Source organism: Thamnophis sirtalis, unplaced genomic scaffold (genome assembly GCF_051295495.1).
Source record: "Thamnophis sirtalis isolate CommonGarterSnake01/CBP01778 unplaced genomic scaffold, rThaSir2_p1.2 scaffold_4, whole genome shotgun sequence".
Lineage (NCBI taxonomy): Eukaryota > Metazoa > Chordata > Lepidosauria > Squamata > Natricidae > Thamnophis > Thamnophis sirtalis.
The window spans coordinates 74,051,457-74,074,324 of NW_028261384.1; the positions used below are offsets into that span (position 1 = coordinate 74,051,457).

The 22,868-nt window shown below is 37.5% G+C and overlaps 2 protein-coding genes across 2 annotated transcripts; both read right to left on the reverse strand.

The window, feature by feature from the left end:
* Positions 1–2,178: 2,178 nt before the first annotated feature.
* Positions 2,179–4,792, reverse strand: CUNH7orf25 (chromosome unknown C7orf25 homolog). The gene is made up of 2 exons (XM_014058810.2): positions 4,720–4,792; positions 2,179–3,702 (listed from the first exon to the last, which is right to left on the reverse strand). The coding sequence occupies exon 2, from the start codon at positions 3,687–3,689 to the stop codon at positions 2,445–2,447; it is 1,245 nt and encodes a 414-aa protein (XP_013914285.1). The 5' UTR covers positions 3,690–3,702; positions 4,720–4,792; the 3' UTR covers positions 2,179–2,444.
* Positions 4,793–10,016: 5,224 nt separating this feature from the next.
* PSMA2 (proteasome 20S subunit alpha 2) lies at positions 10,017–22,800 on the reverse strand. The gene is made up of 8 exons (XM_014073184.2): positions 22,641–22,800; positions 20,376–20,452; positions 19,291–19,423; positions 17,845–17,967; positions 14,488–14,569; positions 11,733–11,806; positions 10,470–10,527; positions 10,017–10,378 (listed from the first exon to the last, which is right to left on the reverse strand). Exons 1-8 carry the CDS (start codon positions 22,679–22,681, stop codon positions 10,262–10,264), a joined length of 705 nt encoding a protein of 234 aa, XP_013928659.1. The 5' UTR covers positions 22,682–22,800; the 3' UTR covers positions 10,017–10,261.
* Positions 22,801–22,868: the final 68 nt, after the last annotated feature.

A 22,868-nucleotide genomic window follows, 5' to 3' on the forward strand; every position in this document is an offset into this window, starting at 1 on the left:
CTGTGGGATTATGGTAAAAAAAAAAAAGTTCAGACCTTCCTATTTCGCGAGATCTTTTTTTTTTTTGGCAAAAAGTTGGAAGGTCTGAACTATTTTTTTTTTTTTACCGTAGTCCCACAGACTACTTTAGTTGCCTGCACGCGGTGGAGAATGGAACTAGAAAGCAGGTTAGTGAAGGGATGTGGCTGCCCTGGGGCAGGGTGGGGGTGAGGGTTTGGCATGGATGGTCTGGCTGAAGGGCCCTCAGGTAAGCTGGGGTGGGGAGGGTTGGGCAGCTCCGCACAGCCTGCCTTGCTTTGTCTCCCCCACCTTTTTGTTCTTTGTTTTTCACTTCTTCTTCTCCTTGCTCACCGCCGTAATGGAGCAGGAGGCTGAGCAACGCATTGGTACAGTAGCCACACAGCGAGGTGGTGGGGCTGAGGATGAAGCAAGGCAGGGGGTGCAGAGCTGCCCCTGATGCCCCCCACTGGCTTATATGCGGGCCCCCACTGAAGCGCTGCCACTGCCGCCTCAAAAGAGAGGGAGACTAAGAGAGCATCTGATCAACTTCTGGTGTGTGTAAGAGAGTGGGGGAGGGGGGAAGGGGGGGGAGAGAGAAATCCGATCCAACCTCAGAGAGTTATACCAAGGGTGGTGGCAGTGTACTTCAGCCAGGGGACCAAAGCTTGTGTCAGTGGCGGGGTGGCAGGAGCCACCTGAGCAGTCATGATCCACCCTTCCCAACCAGCCAGCCCTGCCTGACCTACTCCCTGCTTGGCTAGTCAGCTGGCGCAAAGCCTTGCCGCTCTTCTCCTCATCCTCCCCACTCAAGCGGTGGTGGGCTCTGCAGGACAACAGGATCTCTCATTTCTCCCGATGAGTTCTGTCAGGTTGGATATGGGTGCAAGGAACCTGGCCCATGGTGCCTCCTTGCTCAGTTGAAGACTTTGCTCCTGCCTTCAAACAGTAAGGCTGGTGCACACAAGTGAGCAGTGCACCTGGGCCAAGGGCAGCATTGGTTCCTATGCCCAGCTGATTCCATGACCGGCTCTGTTGTTTGAGTGCAAGAATGAAGCCGTCAACTGAGCAAGGCGGCATTGCAGAGCCAGACTCCCCACACCTGCGTCTATCCCACTGAAGCTCACTGCACCAGGGAAGGAATGAGACCTCATTATTCCATGGAGCCCAATGCCACTTGAGCGGGGAGGACGACGAGTAGAAGAGCGACAAGGCTTTGCACCGGCTGGCTAGCAAGGCAGGAAGTAGGTTAGGCAGTGCTGGCTGGCTGGGGAGGGGGATCATGGCTGCTCAGGTGGCTGGCATTGCCAGCAGCTTGGTGCCTCAACTTTGTCCAAGCTGAAGAAAATGGAGGCACAGCAGCAGGCTTGCCTTCAAATATCTCCAATTTGCACGCAGACACCCCATTTACATGCAAGCCTGCTCTGAGGGACAATAGTTTTCCAGTGGGAAAAACAGGACAAAGCAGAATGGGGAAAAATATTTTCCTTTGCTATATTTGCAGTCTCAATTAGACTATGGCAGGGTCCCTACAGGAGAGTCCCTTAAGGATTGTGTGTTACCTCTGTTCTCAAAAACTAAAGCTGTTACACAAAAAAAACACATTTGACAATTTTGGTGTACTGTTGTCTGTGGATGTTCCCATGAAATGCAAGCATGGGATAAATTGAGCCTGGTTTGTTCTCAGTTTTTAAGTGGCCACAAACTATTAGCAAAAGTGGCATTTGATCACAAGACTAGAAGGCATCAATAAATGTTTCCTCTTTTGCATTTGAGCATCCAAGAAGGGACAGGGAAAGAGAAAGGGAAAGAGGGAAGACAAAGAAAAAGAAGGAAAGAGGGGAAGAGAGCAAGGGAGGAAAAAAGAGGGGAAGAAAGAAGAGAGGGGAAAGAGGGAAGGAAGATTATGAGAGGGAGAGGGAGGGAAATCCTGCTTTAGCACTTGGCCTGTTGCCTCTTGCCATCCCCTTGTCCCCTCCTCCTGATTCTCCTGGTGGTCTCCCATCTTATTTCTAAAGACCCTTTGGTTACAAAGCCAGATCTCCTCGGAAGGAGGAGGAATGAGCCTCCAGCTGACCCACAGTCCGACCCCCATACACACACACCATGAGCAATCTGGCCAAGGAGAGTGAGCACAGCAGTAGTGGAAACTGGCATGCTCCCCGCCACAAACCTGAGGCAGTGGAAGCTGGCCATGCCCCCCCCCAACCCTGATACAGCCCTCAATGAAATTGAGCTCAACACCTCCGATCAAGTTGTATAACATTTATACATACTTATACATGAGTAGGTGAAGCACAACAAAGTATATCTGCCCTAAGTTTCTTTCAGTTCAGTTGAGTCAAATGAATAAACTGTGGCTACATAAGATCAATATTTATATGAATTGCACTATTCTATTTCTAAAATTCCTTCAGCTATAAACGGTATAAATATTTGGAATCAGCTTAGTGCTTTAGTAAAGGTGTGGCAGAAGCTTCTTTGCTTTCTGTCAATGCCCTTGGTTGATGAATAAACACACTAAACTTTACCCCCTGATTTGCTGCTGCCCGAACAAAGCCACTGTTTGCTGTCATAGTGATGGCTTTTAAAGTATCTCCTGTCCCAAAGATGATCAGAGAACGGCTATTGATTTTAGAGCTAGGTACTAATCTTGAGGCACATTCAGAGAGTTGGTCTGGGACCACATGGATTCTATCCATAAGCAATGTGGCTCTATATTTTTCTCCAGGACCTCCTATAGTTTCTACAATAATCTGAAAATCTTTGATTGCCGTTTCGCAAGCAAACAATTCTTTGCCCTTCATGAATTCCTCCAATTGTGGGAGAACACTCTCACATCGTTCTTGTAAGGCCTGTTCAGTTAAAACTTTCTCTTTGAATATAAAGTAACAGCCTCCATAGCTTAAGGCTGAGATATATGTAATCATAGTAGTAATATCTAAATTAACCCTATTGCATGTATTTACTTTCAATGTTGTAGGAAATGCAACACTGGCTATTAAGATATCCCGATCTACTTTAGTCACTTGAAAGCATTCATCCCCATTGTCAGATTCATTAGAACTTAAACAGTGATCTTCTTTAAGGCAGTTCGTTGATGAGTTCACAGCAACAATATCTCCCCGCACAGATATACCCATCTCTTTTAGTCTTTCTGCCATTGGGCTGGACAAACCATTGTAGAAAGCAAAAATAATGTGTGGGCTGCAATATTGTACTAGTTGTTGACAGCTTGCTTGTAGGAAATCCTCTGCTTGTTTAATAATACTCTTGTCACCATACTGGCCCATACCCAACCAAATGTTATGCAGAGCTTCAGCTTTTCGACCAACTGCTTTCACCCAAGTATGCCCATTATTTGCAACTACATCTACCACCAAATTTTGTTTTTCACCAAATGAATCCTTATAAGTAAAAACATGGAGAACCCCAACAATACCCTCCAAGTTCTCTGTTGATTCAATGACAGCATGCAGATGAGTGAGATTTGTACTCTGCAGATGAGACTCTTTGATGCATAGTCTACCAGCTTCTACTTTCTGCAAGAATTTTAGTTCTGCCTTTAATTTACTGCAAAGTTTTGCTCCACCTTCTATGCCATGTTTTTGGGATCTGCAAAGAGCTTCTGCTCTTTTAATTAGCTCTTTAGCCAGGATAATTCTCTCAGCCAACAATGAATGTGCAGACATCTTGGTAACATTCCTAAGAATAAAAAAATGTAGTTATTAAAAATAAAAAATCCCTCCAGTCATGCTAATACCTAAGTGAATCCATACCTGTAAGGAAGCATTTTTACTTACTAGTCTAACATAGCCCTGGGATTCCTTCATCTTTTCTCCAAGTACTAGCCAAGCTTAGTATCTGGACTGCTTCTACAACACATATATCAAATATTAGCTTCCATGTGATTTACATTACTTTTCATTATTGTTTATAATTTTTGTTTAAAACTTTGAATCCATATTGATGCCAAAATAGATGGCATCCCTGCAGCAGTACCTCAATTTTTTAAATCATGCTGTCAAGTGGCCAGAGAATGGCAGGTATGAGCATCTGTTCAAGGAAGGCTTTGTTCTATAGATCTCTACATAACAAGACTTCCAAGAGAGTTCAAACTCTAATAGTGTGTTTGTTTGGGAATATTTGTGAATCTCTAAGTGTTCTGCTCTATATATTACATTTTCTATGCTGCAATTGTGTTGCACCAGTATGATCACTTTTTAAATACTCTAGCACAACTGATAGAAGAGAGGAATTCCTCATGCCAGTTCAGTGTTATCTAAAGAACCTAGACTATTTCTTCCTAACACTCAGTGTCCACTCACCCCACCAAAGATCCCCACATAATTTTAAAAGCTCTTTCAATTATATTTTAAGGATGATTGGGAGAGTTGGATACAGGCCACCGTTTATGTGATGCAATAGCAGGCGTCCTTCTCAGCTTCGGGGGCGGGGGTATAACAAAACATCAATTCCTGCTTTCGTGATGCTGTAAATTGTTCAGAAATTTGACTCGTTATTGCGAGATACTTGGCTGTTTCACATTTATGCTCTGACCAAGGCTTCCCTGATCGGTATCCTGGCTTTCTAATATCAGCAGAAAAGAAACATCCCACGGATGACTTTTCATTCCCAATTACAGTAAGACTTCCGCCGTTTGGGTTTCAAAGCCCTCATTCGCATCGCGTCATGTAAGTTTCAAGAGTGGCCAATACTCACGAGTAAGGTAGGAGAATAGGACCTTTACGGCAGGAGCCCGACTGCAGTTTCCTCAGTTTCCTCTCTATTTCACGAAAAACAGCAGCGAGTTATTCCGAAGGACGCTTTCCAGCCAGCCTCGCTTCCGGTTTAGATAAGAAGCCGCCATATGCGGGGATGCGTGGCAACAGTCTGAAAGATCTTTAAGATGGGAACCTCCTTTTTGCTATGGTGATTACTGAGATGGTCACATCCTCAGCCTTAATTATTATGCTGCTTTTTGCTGGGATAGACTCTGGGTTTAGAATAATTCAATGGATCGAGATAATCAGTCTCCCAATAATGCACTTGCACTAGGAGCTATAAATACAGCATATGAGTGAATGTGATTTCACCTTTTTTTCTCCGTTTACAACTTTGTTTTATTTTCATTTTCATTTTCCAGTCACTTGTATACTGTGCGATTAAACACAACTCATCTTATATTCCACCATAGGAAACCAACATAACACTTCATCCTCCATACACCCTTTCTTCTCCCCCTCCAACTTTCATTTCTCCCCTCCAACATTCCCCTCTTCTACTTCCCCTCCCCCTCTAACATGCCTCTCTCCCCTTTCCCCCATCTCACCCTCCTTACATTCCCCTCTCACTCCCTCTCTACTCCTCCCTCTTCTTTCCCTCTACTCCTTACTTCGGTGTATTTCTACTATTCATTAATCTATTCGATTTGTATTTTATACTAACATTAAAAGAAAAAGGAAGAAAATAAAAGGAAAAGAGAAAAAAAAAGAAAAAGGAGCAACAGTATACAGGTGCATTCTTATTGTTTTGAAAATTGAAACTATGTTTCCCCCCTCCCCCCTCCCCCCTGTAATCCCCCCTCCCTACCCCCCTTTGACTTCCCAGATCCCATACCCGGTATAGCTTTTTATCCAACACAATCTAGAATATAATAAAACCAAGTAAGTTAAAAATTAAAAGATTAAAAAAAAGAAGAAAATAAAAAAAACAAAAAAAATGAGAAAAATCAATAAATTCTTTTCATTGAACTCAGCTTCCCATCATTATTAAGACTTAAACAGTGTACATCATTCCTGATCACAATTAATTAATTACTTGCAGGATTTCAAACTCTATTGAAACCAAATAAATTATCCAAATAGAGTTCTACTCTAGCTATAGACCTTATCTCTTTATCTAAATATCTGTCTATTTCCAAACCTTTAATTTGTCCCTTTTATACCTCCTTCTCTATAAAGCAATTTAAACACCTCTCAAATTCTTCTCTCGGTTTCTTTTTCTAACTCTTCGTCCTGCCTCTACCCGTGTCCATATACATACATATACACATATATATGTACATACACACACATATACATACACATAGATATATTTTATCTTCATCCATACTCCTCTCATATTTGCTCCGCCTTCCTGCAAACTCCCCGGGTATATCCTTCCAGTCATTATATTCAAGTAACAGTTTATACAAAAATCAGTTTACTTTCTGTCTCAAAGTAAGCTCTAATTCAACCTTCACTACCCTCCCATCTACACCACACCTCCCAACTCCATTCAACCTGAACCCCAATCCAGGAACACCACAGTTTCTGCCCTCCTCACCCTGGAAGATAAGTCATCAACAGCTTATATAAAAATTCAGAGTTATCCACCAAATCTTTTTTAAGTCCCATACAAAATATCTTCCAAGGAGAACAGCATCAGTTCTTTCAACCTTAATGTCTCTTCATCGATGTACAACTAAACCAATTTTATGCAAAACAAAAGTCACAAAGTATTGTTCAAATTGAAAATAAGGCAAATATTTTAAATCAGTTGATTTGATATAATTTCCTTGCAAAAAAAATTATATCATTTTTATGCTATTTAATATAGCAAGATGTTTACTTTCACTGTTATAATGGTTTCATGAATATCTCCTTATTCAATGGCTGGTGTTCATAAATGTTGCTGCGATCCGCTTTATTTTCAATTCGTCTGGGAACACGACTGAATCCTTGTTTGATCTTCTGCTTTTCCGGAAGGGGAAAGCAATACTTTCTGTCTTGTAATAGTGTATTTTGTTGTTTCTCTTCTCCTTCTCTTTGTTTTTCCTCAAGTCCAGGTGATTCAAGGTGTCCCGCCTTTAGGATCTCATAATAAAAATCTCGGGCTTCCCAAACAGAGCTTAGGTGATATTTTTGGTCATCAAATGTAACTATAATACCAGATGGCACATCCCATCTATACTGTATCTGACGGTTTCTGAGTTCTTTAGTTAGAAAAGTATAGTCTCTCCTAGCTCTCAACATTTGAAGTGGTATTGCTTTAAAAACAGTCAAGTCCTGTCCATCAATTCGCAGCCTGGTATTATAAAACTCTTGTAATATCGCCTTTCTGGATTCTCTTGTAGCAAAATATATAATTATATCTCTCGGAAGCTGTCTCTGTTTTGCTGCCCACGAGTTCTGGCGGTAAATTTTTTGAATCTGCCCATCAAAGTTGAGTCCCGGACTTCCCACCAAACGACTGAAAGCTTCTGAAAAAGTCTGTTTCAAGTTCTCCTGTTGCTTTTCACGTAGTCCCCTAACTCTTAAAGCCAGCTCCATCTTTTTATAATTTGTCATAACCAGTTGTTTTCTGCATTTTCAACTTCCTGTTGTAACACCTCAATTTTAGATATCAGGTTAGAATTAGTTTGCTCCAAGAGTTCCAGCTTATCTTCAATTCCAGCAACATAGTCTGTCATCACAGTCATAACTCCCATGACATCCTCTCTTGTTTGGGCAATCTTAGCATCAAGCTTGCCATATAAATCTGTAACAAATTGCTTCATCTCCTCTCTAAATTCATTGAGAGTTTCAAAAAGAAATTCTTTCGTTAGCACTTCTCCAGTAGTGGGTGTGGAAGATAAGAGCTGCGGCTTTGCAACAAAAGCCTGCGATGTAAAAGAGCGTCTGGGCTGCTTCGATTTCGGTGCCATGATAAAAAGAAAACAAACAGAATCTTTACTCACATTAGTTTGAGATAAGGTAATTTCAGCAAAACCCCTGGCAGTTGATAAAAGGAAATCATCGAAAGAACGGGGCTAATTGATTTGTAAAGAGTTATATCCTTAGTTCTGTCCAGGAAGCTGAAGATATATCGTTATAAAAAATGCGGAAGCTATAAATTCGCCATTTAAAAAAAAAAATTAAACAAAGGAGTCTTTGGTAAAATTGAAGCTGGTATTTTAAATAGAGAAAAAAAAAGTTCACCGGTATGGTCGCTGCTCAGATTGATCTTTAACAAGTTAATTGCAAAATCTTGTACTGAGGAGGGGGGTAACTCGCCTTGAGCTGAAAAAAGACAGCTGAGAAGCTTTGGCCGGAGTAAATGACTCAGCTTTCGTTGAATCACTCTCTTTCGTTCACAGCCAAAAGATAAAAAGGCTGTGAACTTCAAAGAGGACTCTAACTAGCTAGGGGTCCCTCCCTACTTTTTCCTTGCCTGGAAAAAGAGATATCTAAGATCTTAAATAGATATACGAACCAAAACTCTGAGGGCAGCTTCGTTAAGCTACCGTCGGCGGCAAGCACCTCCCCCCGGAATCACCTTTTTTTCTCGAGATACAATGCTACCCAATCCAATAAAATAGACTATTGTTTAACAGTGAGTACAGATGCTCCCAATACAGATTGGATTTTTATTGGCAATTTTTAATCTTTATTTGCCGTTCTATTTTATTGACTACTGTTATTTTCATTCTTTTAACTATCCCTTTTCTTGACTCCCATTTTTCATTAACAGCATCCTCCCTCTAGTGATATCCAATCTCTTTAAGGTATCATTAATAGTTGTGAATTGATTTTTCTCCATCCTGCTTTAGTGAGAATCTCACATTCATTTACAGATGAAACTCGAAAAATTAGAATATCGTGCAAAAGTTCATTTATTTCAGTAAAGCAACTTAATATATGAGAGACTCATTACATGCAAAGCAAGATAGTTCAAGCCATGATTTGTCATAATTGTCATCTCATAAACATGTTGCCAGGCTTCCCAGCAAGCCCGCACCTTTGCTGCTTCCCGAAACGGCCCTGGGAAGCATGAGGCTCGGGACTCGGTTGGCAAACCAGGCACTGTGCAGAAGGCGTAAGGCAGTTGCCGTGATCCAAGAGCCAAGGTGGCGCAGTGGTTAAATGCAGCACTGCAGGCTACTGCTAGATCAGCAGGTCAGCGGTTCAAATCTCACCGGCTCAGGGTTGACTCAGCCTTCCATCCTTCCGAGGTGGGTAAAATGAGGACCCAGATTGTTGGGGGCAATATGCTGACTCTCTGTAAACCGCTTAGAGAGGCCTGAAAGGCCTATGAAGCGGTATATAAGTCTACTGCTATTGCTATATTGCTATCTCCACCAGTTGGAATGCCTTCGTTTCAGATCTACTGCCTTCTGCACGCCCTGTTGAAGATCCACAACCCTCTTCCATACATATTCATACAATAGGACAGCTTTATTATCATGACACCTTTTTGAGTGGACAGTGAACTACCTCTGCTTCTGATTGTGTTCCACCTGGATAGGGAAGCTGCCACCACTGGGCTCCCTGCTCTCCCCTGCCACTGGCTGCTTTGCCTTTGTCCGCACGTGGTGGGGAAGAGCTCTGAGGGGAGCTCGGGTTCAAGGGGGAAAGTGTGTGTTATGGGGGAGATCCATCCCCCCAATCCTTGCTGTCAGGGAAGTGATCCGTGTGGTTCTACTACTAGGAAACTTTGTAATGGGAAGTGTGTGTATGGGGGAGGAACCACCTGGAACTACCCAAAAATGTGATGAGCGGGTCATGCGCATGGGGCTACATTCAGAGTATAAGACACACCCAGATTTTCACCCTCTTTTGGGGGGTAAAAAGGTGCGTCTTATATTCCAAAAAATATGGTAATCAGCCTTCTGATTTGCATATAGGTGGTTGCAAATACAGTATCTGGCCAATTCAAGGTAAAGAATCCATGGAAGAATTACCACCAAAGTAAACCTGGGATACCCAATGTACTCACAAATAGTTGTCTAAATGCTTAGCAGGTTCTTGTCCCTCCCCCCTTTTAATGTTCGAGATTTTAAAAAAATCTTTCCAAAAATCCTTCAGTATAAACATGTCATTGGCTCTTTTTTTTACAAATTCTTCCCAGTATAATTTCTGTTAGGAAAACCTTGCACACTAGTTCTACTCAAGCAGCCCTATCGGTATAAAACTTTACAGAACCTTAACCACTTGTTATCTGAAAAGCTTTGTGGACTCAAAATCTGAATTTTGAAATAATCATAGCAACACTTGAAGTTAGTGTAATGAAGTATTTTGTAAATTTAATCAGAAGTTACACCAATTTTTATTTTTTTTAGATTGTGTAAATATTCTTGTACATTGTTTAATGTTTTAATTAGTTTTATATTTCAGTGGCATATGAATCCATATTACTTTAAAAAAATCTACAGGTTTAATAAAGTAGAAATTAAAATCCAAAGCCACTAATATAAATGAAGTTAAAAAGTGAGCAGATGCGTGTTTTCATCAATCAATCAAGATTAGGCGATTGCAGCCAGATAATCTTTAACTTCAGTTGGAGTGAGTCTTCTAAATCCTGCTTCATTACAGATTCCAACTTCTATGTTATCTTCAGTCATCTGTCCTTCAAAACTTTCCTAATAATGAAAAGATGCACAATTTTGTTAAATAATTAAATATTAAAATAACTTTGAAAATTTTATCAAATTGAAAATGAATATTTTTCACCTTTAATGTTAAGATAGCAGTATGAATAGCATCTTCAAGCTCTAAGTCTTCATTGTATCTGCAAAAGAACATACATTTTCTAAGAAATTTAAAATATCCCCCCATAACTACAAAACTAAAATTGCACATGTGCAAAATTGCCCCCATAAATTTAGGAAGTTTTTTTTTATTTCTTCATGGTCAAGAAACCATTGTTGTGCCAATAAACATATTTGAAATTTTCAAACTATACCAGGGACTGCCATGAAGATATAACTGCAAATGAATTGGAAGAGCTTGCTAATCCATATAATGTGACAAAATGACTTTTCACTAAAATATTACAAAATATCAATTTACCAGAAAACAATCTGATAAATTGCTACATTTTCCTATGACCCCCTCACTGGTTCTGGACCAGCTTCCAAAGTGCAGACCTGCTATCACTATTGTTATTTTCAAAAACACCATGTGCAGTCTAAAGTCATCCTTGTAAAGTAGGAGAGTGCTAGACTCACACTTTGTTACAGCATAGTAGAAAACCTGTTGCATATTTCTCTTAATTTCCATTTATAGACCTCAGTTTCTGCAAAATGGCAAATTCAACCATTTACAACCTTCCCTTTTTATGTATGAATTACTGGATTGAAGAGGCAGAATGGATACATTAAGCCTTACAGTTTTTTCCCTAGGGTTGGGCGAGGATCAAAATGGTGCTGAGATATCATTTTGCTGCTGAACACCCCTTCTATTCCTTCTAAAAATTGACTTTAAGAAATCCAAAAAAATGCTTGGCCTGCTCTAGTAATATCTTACTGTCACCAGCAATGACCACACTGATGTCTAGAAAGCAAACATAAAGGTTTACTCAAGGTTGTTTTAAAATATAGCATAGCTACATTATGCATTGTAAATCACTTCAAGATATTCGAGTAGAGGAAGCATTGTAAATATATTAACAGAATACAAGAAAAATGTGACCCCTGGTTTTCCTTTTAGCATGATAGATTCCTCTCTTAAATAAAAGTACTTAATTTTTGTTGTTGTTTTTTAAGAGTGAAGGGGATGCTTATTCCTATTTTATAGAATAACCAAGATGGTGGACCAAATTCACTATCAAGATGAATTTTGATAAAGTCAATTGAATATGAGTTTATAACACTACTAACATTTAACTATAAACCATCCAAGAACTTAAAAAGAATAATCCAGAAATGGAAAATTCAAATAAGAATACAAGTCTGTAACAATTTACTAGATTACAGAATTTCTATTCTGCATTACCTTTTCTCCAGAAATGTCTTTCCATTTACATAATTTTTCCCCATTGCAGTTGCTTTCCATGCAAAGTATGCTCCCTGGAAGGTGAAAAGTACAGCAAATTAGAAATATTTATATTATAGCTATCTTCTTAATAATAAGATATAAAAATAATGTATAATATACTTATTTACTACTTAGTGAGAATAGAAAAAAATAACCTTATATTACTAGAAATTCCTTGGAAACTTTCTAACTGTGCAAATTCATACACAAAAGTTATAAAAGCGGAATGCATGGAGATGAGAGGCATATGATACTACCAGGCAAATAAAGGTAGTTCTCTTCCTACAATTCATTTAGGGACTATTCAGATTACAATGCACTAAAAAAGTGACAATATTTTTTCATACAAATTATTGTTGTGGCATCCCCATGGTCACATGCTCAAAATTTAGATGCTTGGCACTTGACTCATATTTATGATGGTTGTAGTGTCCTGAGGTCATGTGATTAACTTTTGCAGCCTTTTGCAGCAAAATCAATGGGGAAACCAAATTCACTTAACGACCATGTTACTAATTTAACAATCTCAATAATTCATTTAACAATGTAGCAAGAATTGTAAAATGGAGCAAAACTCACTTAACAATTGTCTTACTTAGCAACAGAAATTTGGGCTCGATTGTGGTTATAGATCAAGGACTATCTGTACTTATTTTTTAAGCTTTTGAGAAATAGTATTCACTGGAGATCCGCAAACATTCTACTCACAGATTAGTCATTCTGAATCCAGATTATGTATATGTTCTGATATAGAGACATATACACCAAGCAGAAGTATTGGCATAATGGAGAGAGAGGAACAGAAAAAGCAACAGTAGCAGATAAAGACAAATACAGAAAAGACATGAAAATCAGAAGTGGCAAGTAAAAGAGGTAAGTAGGTCATTGGATATGCCATGCTTGAAGTCAACCTAGATCCTATCAATGACAACATCCTGTACAAGGCAAGTGTACTAGCCTTGTTCTACCATCTAGAAAGACGCCTTCAGATTTTGTTACAGCAGAATTTCCAAAATACAACAAATTTGATTTAAGTCTGAAATAAAAAACATCTTATGTTTTATGCTAGTATTCACCAGTTGTGAAATGAATGATATAATAATGGGCTAAAGTAATAAACATTCTGACAGTCTAGAAAAGGAATTTTATCTCAGGATTATTCTGACTACTGGTGGAAATCTGCCACTACCTGCTCAGCCACACACACACACACACACACACCCAGGATGGGGGGTTGGGGTTGAAATCCTTGGACAGGCAGTTATTTTGTGCAGAATATGCAGATTGCAAATGACAATCACATAATATGTCACTTAGCAAACATCATATGAACAGGTTCTCAAGCACCCAGATTATAACTATGTGACTGTTGGGGTGTGCAGTGTTTTGCAATGATCAGACATGTTTACAGGCCGTAAAACACTCATCCCAGACCATTATTTTTGAACCATCCTTTATTACCTTAAAGCCCTGTTAGTTGAGGAACCATCTTAACCTACTGGGACTGACTCTTCCCACCTGTGCTGGCAAAGGAGGCATGCTGTGGGCCCCTTCAATCTAGGAAATTTGGCTGACAGGGTCCAGAAGAACCTTTTCTGCTATGGCACCAGCTCTTTGAAATATCGTATCCTGTGGGAAAAATTTGCTCGCACCCTCCTGTCCTTCTGCAAGAGCCTGAAGACATGGCTCTGCCAGATGGCATGGGGCTCTAACAGGGAGGGATCACACTGGAAGTGGTTGATGAATAGAAAGGCAATTCATCCTCCCCTCAGAACAGCCTTCTCCTTCCCTCCCCATTTTCTTTCTATAATTCTGTTTTTCATTGTAGTTTCCATTTTTATTGTTTTAGAAATATTTCTTTTATTTTAATGGTTTTAATGCTGCAAAGTCATCCAGAGTTGCTTCAAAATGAGATAGATAATAAATATTATTAATTAATAATAAATTAAATTAAACTTTAAAAAGTCAAGGACTAGCTGTACTAAGATTCTGAAAATATGGGAAGTACCATACATAGTAACATATAAGCCTATCTGTGGATGATTGTCAAAAATTTTGTATATTTTATTTTTCATAATTAGTTTATCCATTGGTTTATTTTTCATTATGACTAAAGGTCAACTTATCTGCAGATGTGTTTATCCAAGAATACATATTGGATGTATGGGCACTTTTAAAAAGTATTATTGTATATAATAACAGATAAACCTGTCAGTGGATAAGCCAAACCCAATTTTGAGAGGGAATTCTGACACTTAAAAATTCTCGACTTATTTATGGGTATATGTAGCAGCATTCTTATGTCACTATACATATAAATACAGATTACCAAAAACAGGAGATTTAGACAGGACAATCGAATATATTTTATAACAGATTATCATTTGAATCACCTAAATGGCTACAAAGTTACAAATAATCTTGACAAGATAAAAAGAAGTCTGGCTTTTTTATAATCTAGGAACTCAAAACCAAAGGTATCGAACATGCTACCACATTACCCAGATCTAGTAGTCCCCTGATAGGATTTTAAAGCTCACCATCCAAGCTGTGTAACAGCTGTGAACATTCTAGCCTGGAAATTTTAACCATCAATTATACATATATCTTCCTTAAAACTTACTGCAGAAAAACCGTTCATAAGTTCTTCAATCAAATAGCTAGACCAAGTTTTTATACAAAGATATGAAGAAATTCCATTTTAAATACTTACAGATGGATCCGACTGGAATAAATATGGTCGCCCCTCATTCCACCCACATATCAATAGTGACACTCCAAATGGACGTACACCTCTATTAAGACATCAGAAATAAACAAGGGCAGGATTTAATAAGACGTTGAATATTTGTTGTTATTTATTTTTTACAGTTATATCAGTTTATAATTTAAAGCACTATGTGGTTACATTATGTAGTTAATAATTTTAAATTTATCACTGCTGATACTGCTCCTATATTTTTAGCAGTAGCTTTTAAGGCAGAAATTAAGGAAGTGAAAATTTTATTAGCATGAAGACTGATTGAAAACAATGCATATTGCAAATGAAAAATTATTAAAGGAGTGACAGAGGAAGTCATCAGTATTTATTTTCCCTAAAATATTGCTGAAATGTAATAATATTACTTTAAATCTTTTTTTAAATTTCTTACATTAAGAAAACTCATTTATTAAGACATTAGTCATGCTAGTTCCTTGAGATATAGTTATTTTCTGTTATTCATTCTTCATTTAAGAGCATAATGCAACATGGGTTAGGCAGCAAGCAACTGTGGCACTCTTGTTCAGACTATATATTCAAGAATGTCCTAAATGAAGGCTCTTCAAAAGGAAGGAAAAAAAGCAAAATAAAAGAAATCATGAACTTATCTATGCTACAAAATAAGAAGACATTTCAGCATATATACCAGTAAATTGTACGGCTGTATGAAAAAGTCCTGCATGCTTTCAGTTTTAAGCTGTATTCACATGTTTAATCAACTTTTCACTCATAGAAACCACACAAGATTTGTACTTTGATGAAAATTTCTGTAGTCAGATTGAGATGCATAATTTTTATTAACATAACCAAAGTCTTTTTAAGGTTTTGAGTGAGTTTATGTGCAAACACAACAAAAAATTTTCAAGAATGTTAGGATCGAACGTAGCCTATCAGCAGCGAGCTTTGGCTGACCAATCAAAATGCATGGAGGCTAAATCTATGAGCCAATCAATGTTGTCATACTCTGTCTATAAATAGACATGAAAAGCATTGAAAAATTTAATTTAGCTCTGGCTGCGGGTACTGAGTACTAAGCAGCGGCATCGAATCATTGTGCTTCATAGAGGGCTATTCCTGTACAGAAATAGCCAAGTGTATGAAATGCCATCGCATCACAGTGAGCAGAGTGGTTGAAAAATACCAAATAACTGTTCAGTTGATGACAGGCTCCGCTCTGGAAGACCAAGAAAGTCAATAAAACAGCAAGATCGGGCTCTGCAATGCATTTCGATGGCTGACAGGAAGCTCACCTCACCTCAGATTACAAGAATTTGGGGTGAAACATGTGATGCAAAAGTGTGCACAAGTACAGTGTGTCTCAGACTACTTGCCAAAGGGGTCAAAGGCTGCAGAGCTCACAGACAGTCGCTGCTCTTGTCGACATGTGTGGACCAAGAAGTATGCCGATTGGACCAATAAACAGTGGGCCAAAGTCATCTTCAGTGACGAGAGCAATTTTTACTTGAACTGGGAATCAGTGCAATAAGTATGTCAGATTTCCAACTGAAGAATTTAGGCCTTGCTGCCTGAATCTATCTGTGAAGCATCCATTGCATGTGATTATCTGGGGCTGTATCGTTGCTTCTGGTATTGGTCAGATACAAATCGCACAGGGAATCATGAATTCCAAACAGTATGATGAAGTTCTGGAAAAGAGCATGCTTCCTTCAGCTTAGCAACTTGTAGGGAAGGACTTTACTTCCAGGATAACAATACTTCTTGTCATCAAGCCAAGTCTGTCCAGCAGTGGATGAAGAAGAATGGTGTTCGACTCCTGGAATGGCCAGCTCAGAGCCCAGATTTGAACCCAATTGAGAACTTGTGGTCCAAGATGATTATGAAATAAGCAAGAAGCACCCGAAGATCAAGCAGGAGCTGATTGAATCCATTATTGCAGCCTGGCACCACACTGACACCAAAGCTCACATACAAAGGCTTATACAGTCTATGCCGAAGCAATGCCACCTGCTGATAAGCAAAAAGGGCTGGCCAATTTCATATTAGTAACCATGTTTGGCTACCTAAAAGCTCCTTTTCAGGGCCACAAACAATAAAAATGTTAACAAAACACTTAGTAATTGCCACTGGGTATGCATCAGTTAATCTGTTTTCATAGTTATTGTAAGCATGCATTGTAAGCAGGCAAGAAAATTCACAATCCCTATCCAAATAGCATCAAATTACAAAAAGCTTATGCTTTTCACTTACAAACCACCAGTATTTATTTAAATATAACAATATTTGCATACATAGCATAAAATCAATGGCCTATCCAAAAATGTCATAAACCATAAACTGTGCACAACTTTTTCACACAGCTGTAACTACTGTCCAATTCACCAAAATCTCACACCAAGGCAAGGAAAGGCAAGAATAGAATATTTTATTTCAGAAAAATAATTTAAGTTTATGTACATTAGGAACCTTTATATTTTAATACAGTGGTATCCAACCTTCCAGTTCTGCGGACCAGTAGTGGCAGGGGGAAGAGGACAGCTTCATGTGCAAACACCCCATTTCACAAATGGAGCTTCCCGTGCTCATCCATCACTAGTGGGCCAGGGGTGTTAAGGACCTCTTAATACATTTAACAGATATTTACATGCACTAAATTATAAAGGTAGCCCTTGATTTACAATCAGTTACAACTTACCTGAAAAAGGGAGTTATAAGCCGGATTTCCCCCACCCCTTCCGCAATCACATTACTGAACTTTGGGCAATACTGCTGCAATTATGGCCATTTGCAACAATCTTTTATGTCAGTTTTGCAAAAATCCAGCACTCACTGCTTTGTCAGGAAACATATTCTAAGAAAAAATGAGTTTGCTTAACTATAGTGTTCACACTTATGAGCAAAGCAAGTCATAAAACCAGGCTGATCACATGACTGAGTTTTACCACCATTAGTCATGGATTATCTGTAGATACAGCTGAGCAGTCACAATGTAATGTGCCTGGTCATTCCCTATTGATTGCCACCCTCTAAAATGCTCTAAATGAAAAATGTCTTTAAAAAAAATTAAACTTATTATGTGGTCTGCAGATACCCATCAATATTAATAATCAGGCAGCCTCTTTTTGTTTATTTATGAGGGCGTTCTTTTATTAGTAGTACTGTATGTTTCCTTGGGAACTAGAAAAGAGCAAGTGGAAGAGTTTGCATATTCCTATGTATGACAAGGTTATGCTTATTAAATAATCTCTACAAAATTATTCTCTGGTATATCAGAAAAAATGTGTAGTCACCACCTGCATAATTTGAAGAATAAAGAAATGAGTGTATTTTATTTAAAAGCAAGTGACATACCCAGATTGAGTGTACTCTTGCATCACAGAAGCGATCCTCTGCACTAGCTGAGCTGTTGGAATAGGCTCATGATAAACCAAGTAGTACTGCTGAGCCAATTTACGAGCTCTATGAACAAGTACTCTACAAAACAAAGTAAAACACACACACACACAAGCAAAAAAGATTATTAAATTACAGTGGAAATTTGTTTCATGGTTTTGGTATTCACTTATTGTTAGTAGAGAAACTGAAATTACAGGGAGAAAAATAATGAGTAAAATCAATAGGCCCGCCATATCACACAGAAATAACTCTGGCAGAAAGTAAAACAGGCTGTGTGTTTTACCCTGTTTAGCTTGCCTCTGGTACTTACCTTCTTCATCAGTATAACCTACTGAATAATAATAGAACGTAGAATCATAGTGTGGAAAGAATCTAAGAAATGCTTTAGTCCAACCTCCACCTCAAGGCAGATCTTATATTATTCCAGCATAATTTGCAAATAAATTATTTCCAAATCAGACAATGTGATTGTCTGGATTTGTTTTCTCATTTTGTCTCTCATAGTTGAGGTCTACCTATGATGTCAATTACAGGCCTCTCTCATCTTTTTAAGTGGGAGAATTTGCACAATTGGTGGCTGACTAAATACTTTTTTGCCCCACTGTATATGTAGTTCCATTGAGCACCACGCAGAGTGTGGTTGGTCAATCAATTGCAAATCCATCTGGTGATGATACTATTTATCAAGAAATGAGCTGTGATCTACTTTGTCAAATACTTTACTGAAGTCCAAGTATACTATGTCCCCACATGTTGCTGGTCACTAATTTAATCACTTTATTAAAAGAAGATGCAATGTTTATTTGGCATGATTTGTTAACAAACCAAAATAATGCTGGCTTCTAATAATCCCCTTGTTCATTTATAAGTACTTAAAATTTTTCTATAGGAGAGCAATTATTTTTATACTATTCTAAAAAGTAATAGGCCACAAATCTCCAAGAATTATTTTAAAAAAGACATTGACTAATTCATTAGCTTTATGGATTGCGCTACCAGGTCAGTCTCACAATGCTGATACGTGTATGTACACACACATATATGACATGCACTTTTCAGAAAAAGGCTTAGCTGTTATTAATGAAGGGTTTGAATTTTCACATTAAGAAATACATCTGGGATTACAGCCTTGGCAATTAACAACTTATACATTGTTGCAGAGCACAGAAGAATCCAAAATAGTATCATGCACAAAGCCAGGTAGCTAATATATATATATATATTTTAAAGGCTAAAAATGTAGCTTTTAGCAAATATACCTTCTAAACAATATAGTGTATAACACCTGTTGAATTGTAGATAATTTTTAACCAACTTGATTTCACCTATCTCACAATCTGCTCAAAGGCCAAAGGTAATATTTCCATTTAATATTATTTTTAAATATTTTTTCTCATTTACCTGTAATCAGGGCCCATGCCACTATATACCAAACCTATGTGTTTAGTAATAGGTTCCACTTTGTGAACACTCCGTTCCTCATACAGTATAGATTTCTGCTTTTTCTCTGTTGCTAGTACCACACCATTTGCAGCTATATAAAAAAGAATGCACTAAATTAATACTATTAGAAAATCTTCCTACTGCTTCCCTTGTGACACTTCAAATATTCAGTATATAAATCAATAAACTGATCAATTTTTATGTGTCATACTTGAGACATTTTATCAGATATTTTCTATAACTATTCAACTGCCATTTCAATAGATTATATTAAAAAAAGCAATCATTATAAATTCTATTTCATCCTTTTTCTTTTCCCAGTCAAAATACAGTGTATGATCCCTTTAATAAGACTCAGTGTAAAATGACTCCTCAGATTTTCATGAATGTTGTAATTGCTTTTTCTCTGTATTTACTATTTGTTAATTATATGATCTTATAATTCTTAGATCATCCAGTGCCTAAATACTACATTTCCCTTGTTTTAAATTATATATGTTGATTTATTTTATAAATAAATATATTAAATTTATCTAAAATTAAGTAACTTTCCAACTGAAATGTGGAATATAAATATTTAAATAAACCAGAAAATATCCTGGATTAAATGAACTAATAACTGTTTTTTTAATTTCCTTAGAAATGTTTATTTAAATAGAAAATAAATGTTCAGCTAAATAATCAGTCTTTCTGACTTGTTTTAAATACATATTTTAAAACACTGGAAATACCCTTTATATCTACATGATAATACAGACATAATGCCCTTCTAAAATATAGGGTTACTCTCTCATAAACGTGTAATGCACTTTATGTTAGAAACTTTAGTATGCATGAATTATCAAAATTGAAATTGTGTGTGATTAGGCCAAACATTTATTCTAGCAATCTGTTTTCACAGGGCCAAGCAAAAGCTTTTTTTAGGCAGACAACAAAATGTTATCATTTTTTTCTTACTTCATATTTCAACTAAGGGCATGGGAAAAAAGCATTTACACTAAAAAAAAGTTGGTAAATATTAATTAAAAAAACATCTTTAATACCTTTAATTCCAACTGATGGAGCTCCTGCTGCAACAGCTGCCAAAGCATATTCAATTTGAACAAGCTTTCCAGAAGGACTGAAATATATATATATATATAATTCATTCATGGGATATTTGTGAAGAAAATATTTTGTTTGTAAAACAATTTATTTTAAACAAAAACATACTGAGCACATTGCATAGTATATTAGAATATGTACCAGAAGTTAAAACTTACCTTCTGCAAAATACTTGCCTAGAGCTAAAATGTTAGACAATTTTCTCATAGAAATTAATAAATTCAGTATAATTTACTCCGGAACAAATTCACACACAGTAATGTTAGGAAAAGTCACAGATATTTTTAATTCCTAAGTGGAAGCTTTAAATAAAAGATGTTATTTCATTTTTTAATTTTTGGGGGGGAATTCTTTACAAAGTTCTATGCAACTAACAGCTCAAAAAGCCTACATATGCTAAAGGATGTTGAATAAACATAATGTCAGGTATAGTTGCCAAGATCAAATCCTCAGAAAAATAATCTGAATTAAATGTAATCTCCACTGAATCCCTTGCAAAATCTAACAATATATTTTTCCATAAAATCTTCACACGTGAGGTTAATACACACATACATACATACATGTACATACATACATACATATTACACACACACATATTTATTTATCAGCAAAAAAAATTCAATACAAAATGGTTTCGGCCTGGAAGGCTCCTAGGGTGGACAGCTGAAAGGCAAAAGGGAAGCAGTATGGGGCATACCAAGTGCCTTGACAAAACATCATACACACACACACACACACACACACATATATACATACATAAACACACACACACACACACACACACACACAAGTCCCAAAATCAAAAAGTAGTAGAAAAGCTCAACATAAATTAGGAAAAACTGAGAACAAAAAGTGAAACAAAAAGTAATTATAATTAGTGCAAATGGCTGGCCCTTAATGAAACCATATTTAATCTTGTGTATCAACTTTTTTTTTGAAGGACTGAAATCAAAGTTTACTTAATTTAAAAGAATGAGCCCTGAATAGTTCCATTAATTTTCTAAAAAAACAACAACCCTGAGAGGAATATTCTTCAACCAAGTTCCATATATATTTAAAAGTATGGGTTCAATGTTTGCATTATAGTCTATCATAGAAAAAAAATCTATTGAGAAATTAAGTGGCATACAAAACAGAATTATAATATATCCAGTCTTTAATTATATGAAACTAAAATGTGTAGCCCAGCCCAAGATTATTGTCACAAAATAGTGACAAGTTATTCGGACTTCAGTGTAGTCATGTTTCACAATTTTAATACTGTATCATTAATGTAGCATTGTAGCAATGTACCAATGAACTGTGCAATCCTTTTTATTGCCAATCACAAATGAACTTATTTATATCCTGAAAAAATACCATGTCTATAAATGTTAACAGGACAACCAAGGTATCTCAAGTACTTTTAAGTTTTACTTTTGAGTTTTATTTAAGAGAATGCATCCAAAATCTCGGACACATGATCTCTGTGGCATTGAAATTTGGCAATTTTCATAAAGCAATTTATGATATGAAAATTATCGTAAAGCATTTTATGACATAATACAAAATATAGTAAAACATTTCTTGTGATCAGCTGCTGATGTCTGACTGTAGTATACAGTTCAACTTTGGCTACATTTTAGGCAAACACATCTCCGAATATCTCCCTGAAGTTTAAAAAAAAAATCCTGTATATTAGAAACTATTATTGAAGGCACTGACGAATCTGGTAAGGATTATCTCAGAAACAATGACCCAAAGGGTCATACCGTAGATGGCCTAGTTATTACAATAAAGTCATAGAACTGTATCTCAGAGCCATTTTATATCTCGGTTTGCATATCTTAGGAAGAAAAAAAAGCGACAGTACAGTTTATCGCAGTCCTGTTATATTTTCCCTATTAGGTAGCAATGCTACTTAATTTGATATATTACCAAGCACCAATAATCAATCTACCAAAGTCAATGCGGTCTTGCATTACAGGGAAAAAAATATGATCTTATCCCATTCATTATTGTTACCTGCCTGCCACTTCTTTCTACAATGCGCAACAAACAGCAGCAACAGTGACTCCACAAAATCACTTCCCCTTCTATTATTCCAGAAAGAGCAAGCAATCAAGCAAATAGATTTTCTCACTCCTGATACGACCCACATAGGGCGCGCTGGCCGTTCAAACGATTCGCCTCAAAGTTTCCCTTTCAAGAAAAGAAGCTACCTGAAAGTGGTGAGAGAAAAACTGTAGCCACGTTCCGCCATTTTAACTCGCGCCACCGAGCCTCACAGCCGCGTCAGGTTAACTGCGGCTGCGTGCGCTGGGAGCCTTACGCGTGCGCAGAGAAAGAAATCTTTTTGGCACGTGATTTCTGCAGTTTTACGACGAGTTTGCCAGATAATTCCCGAAAGCAGCACGTGGCCCTGAATTTCTAGGAGTGCCGTTAATTAT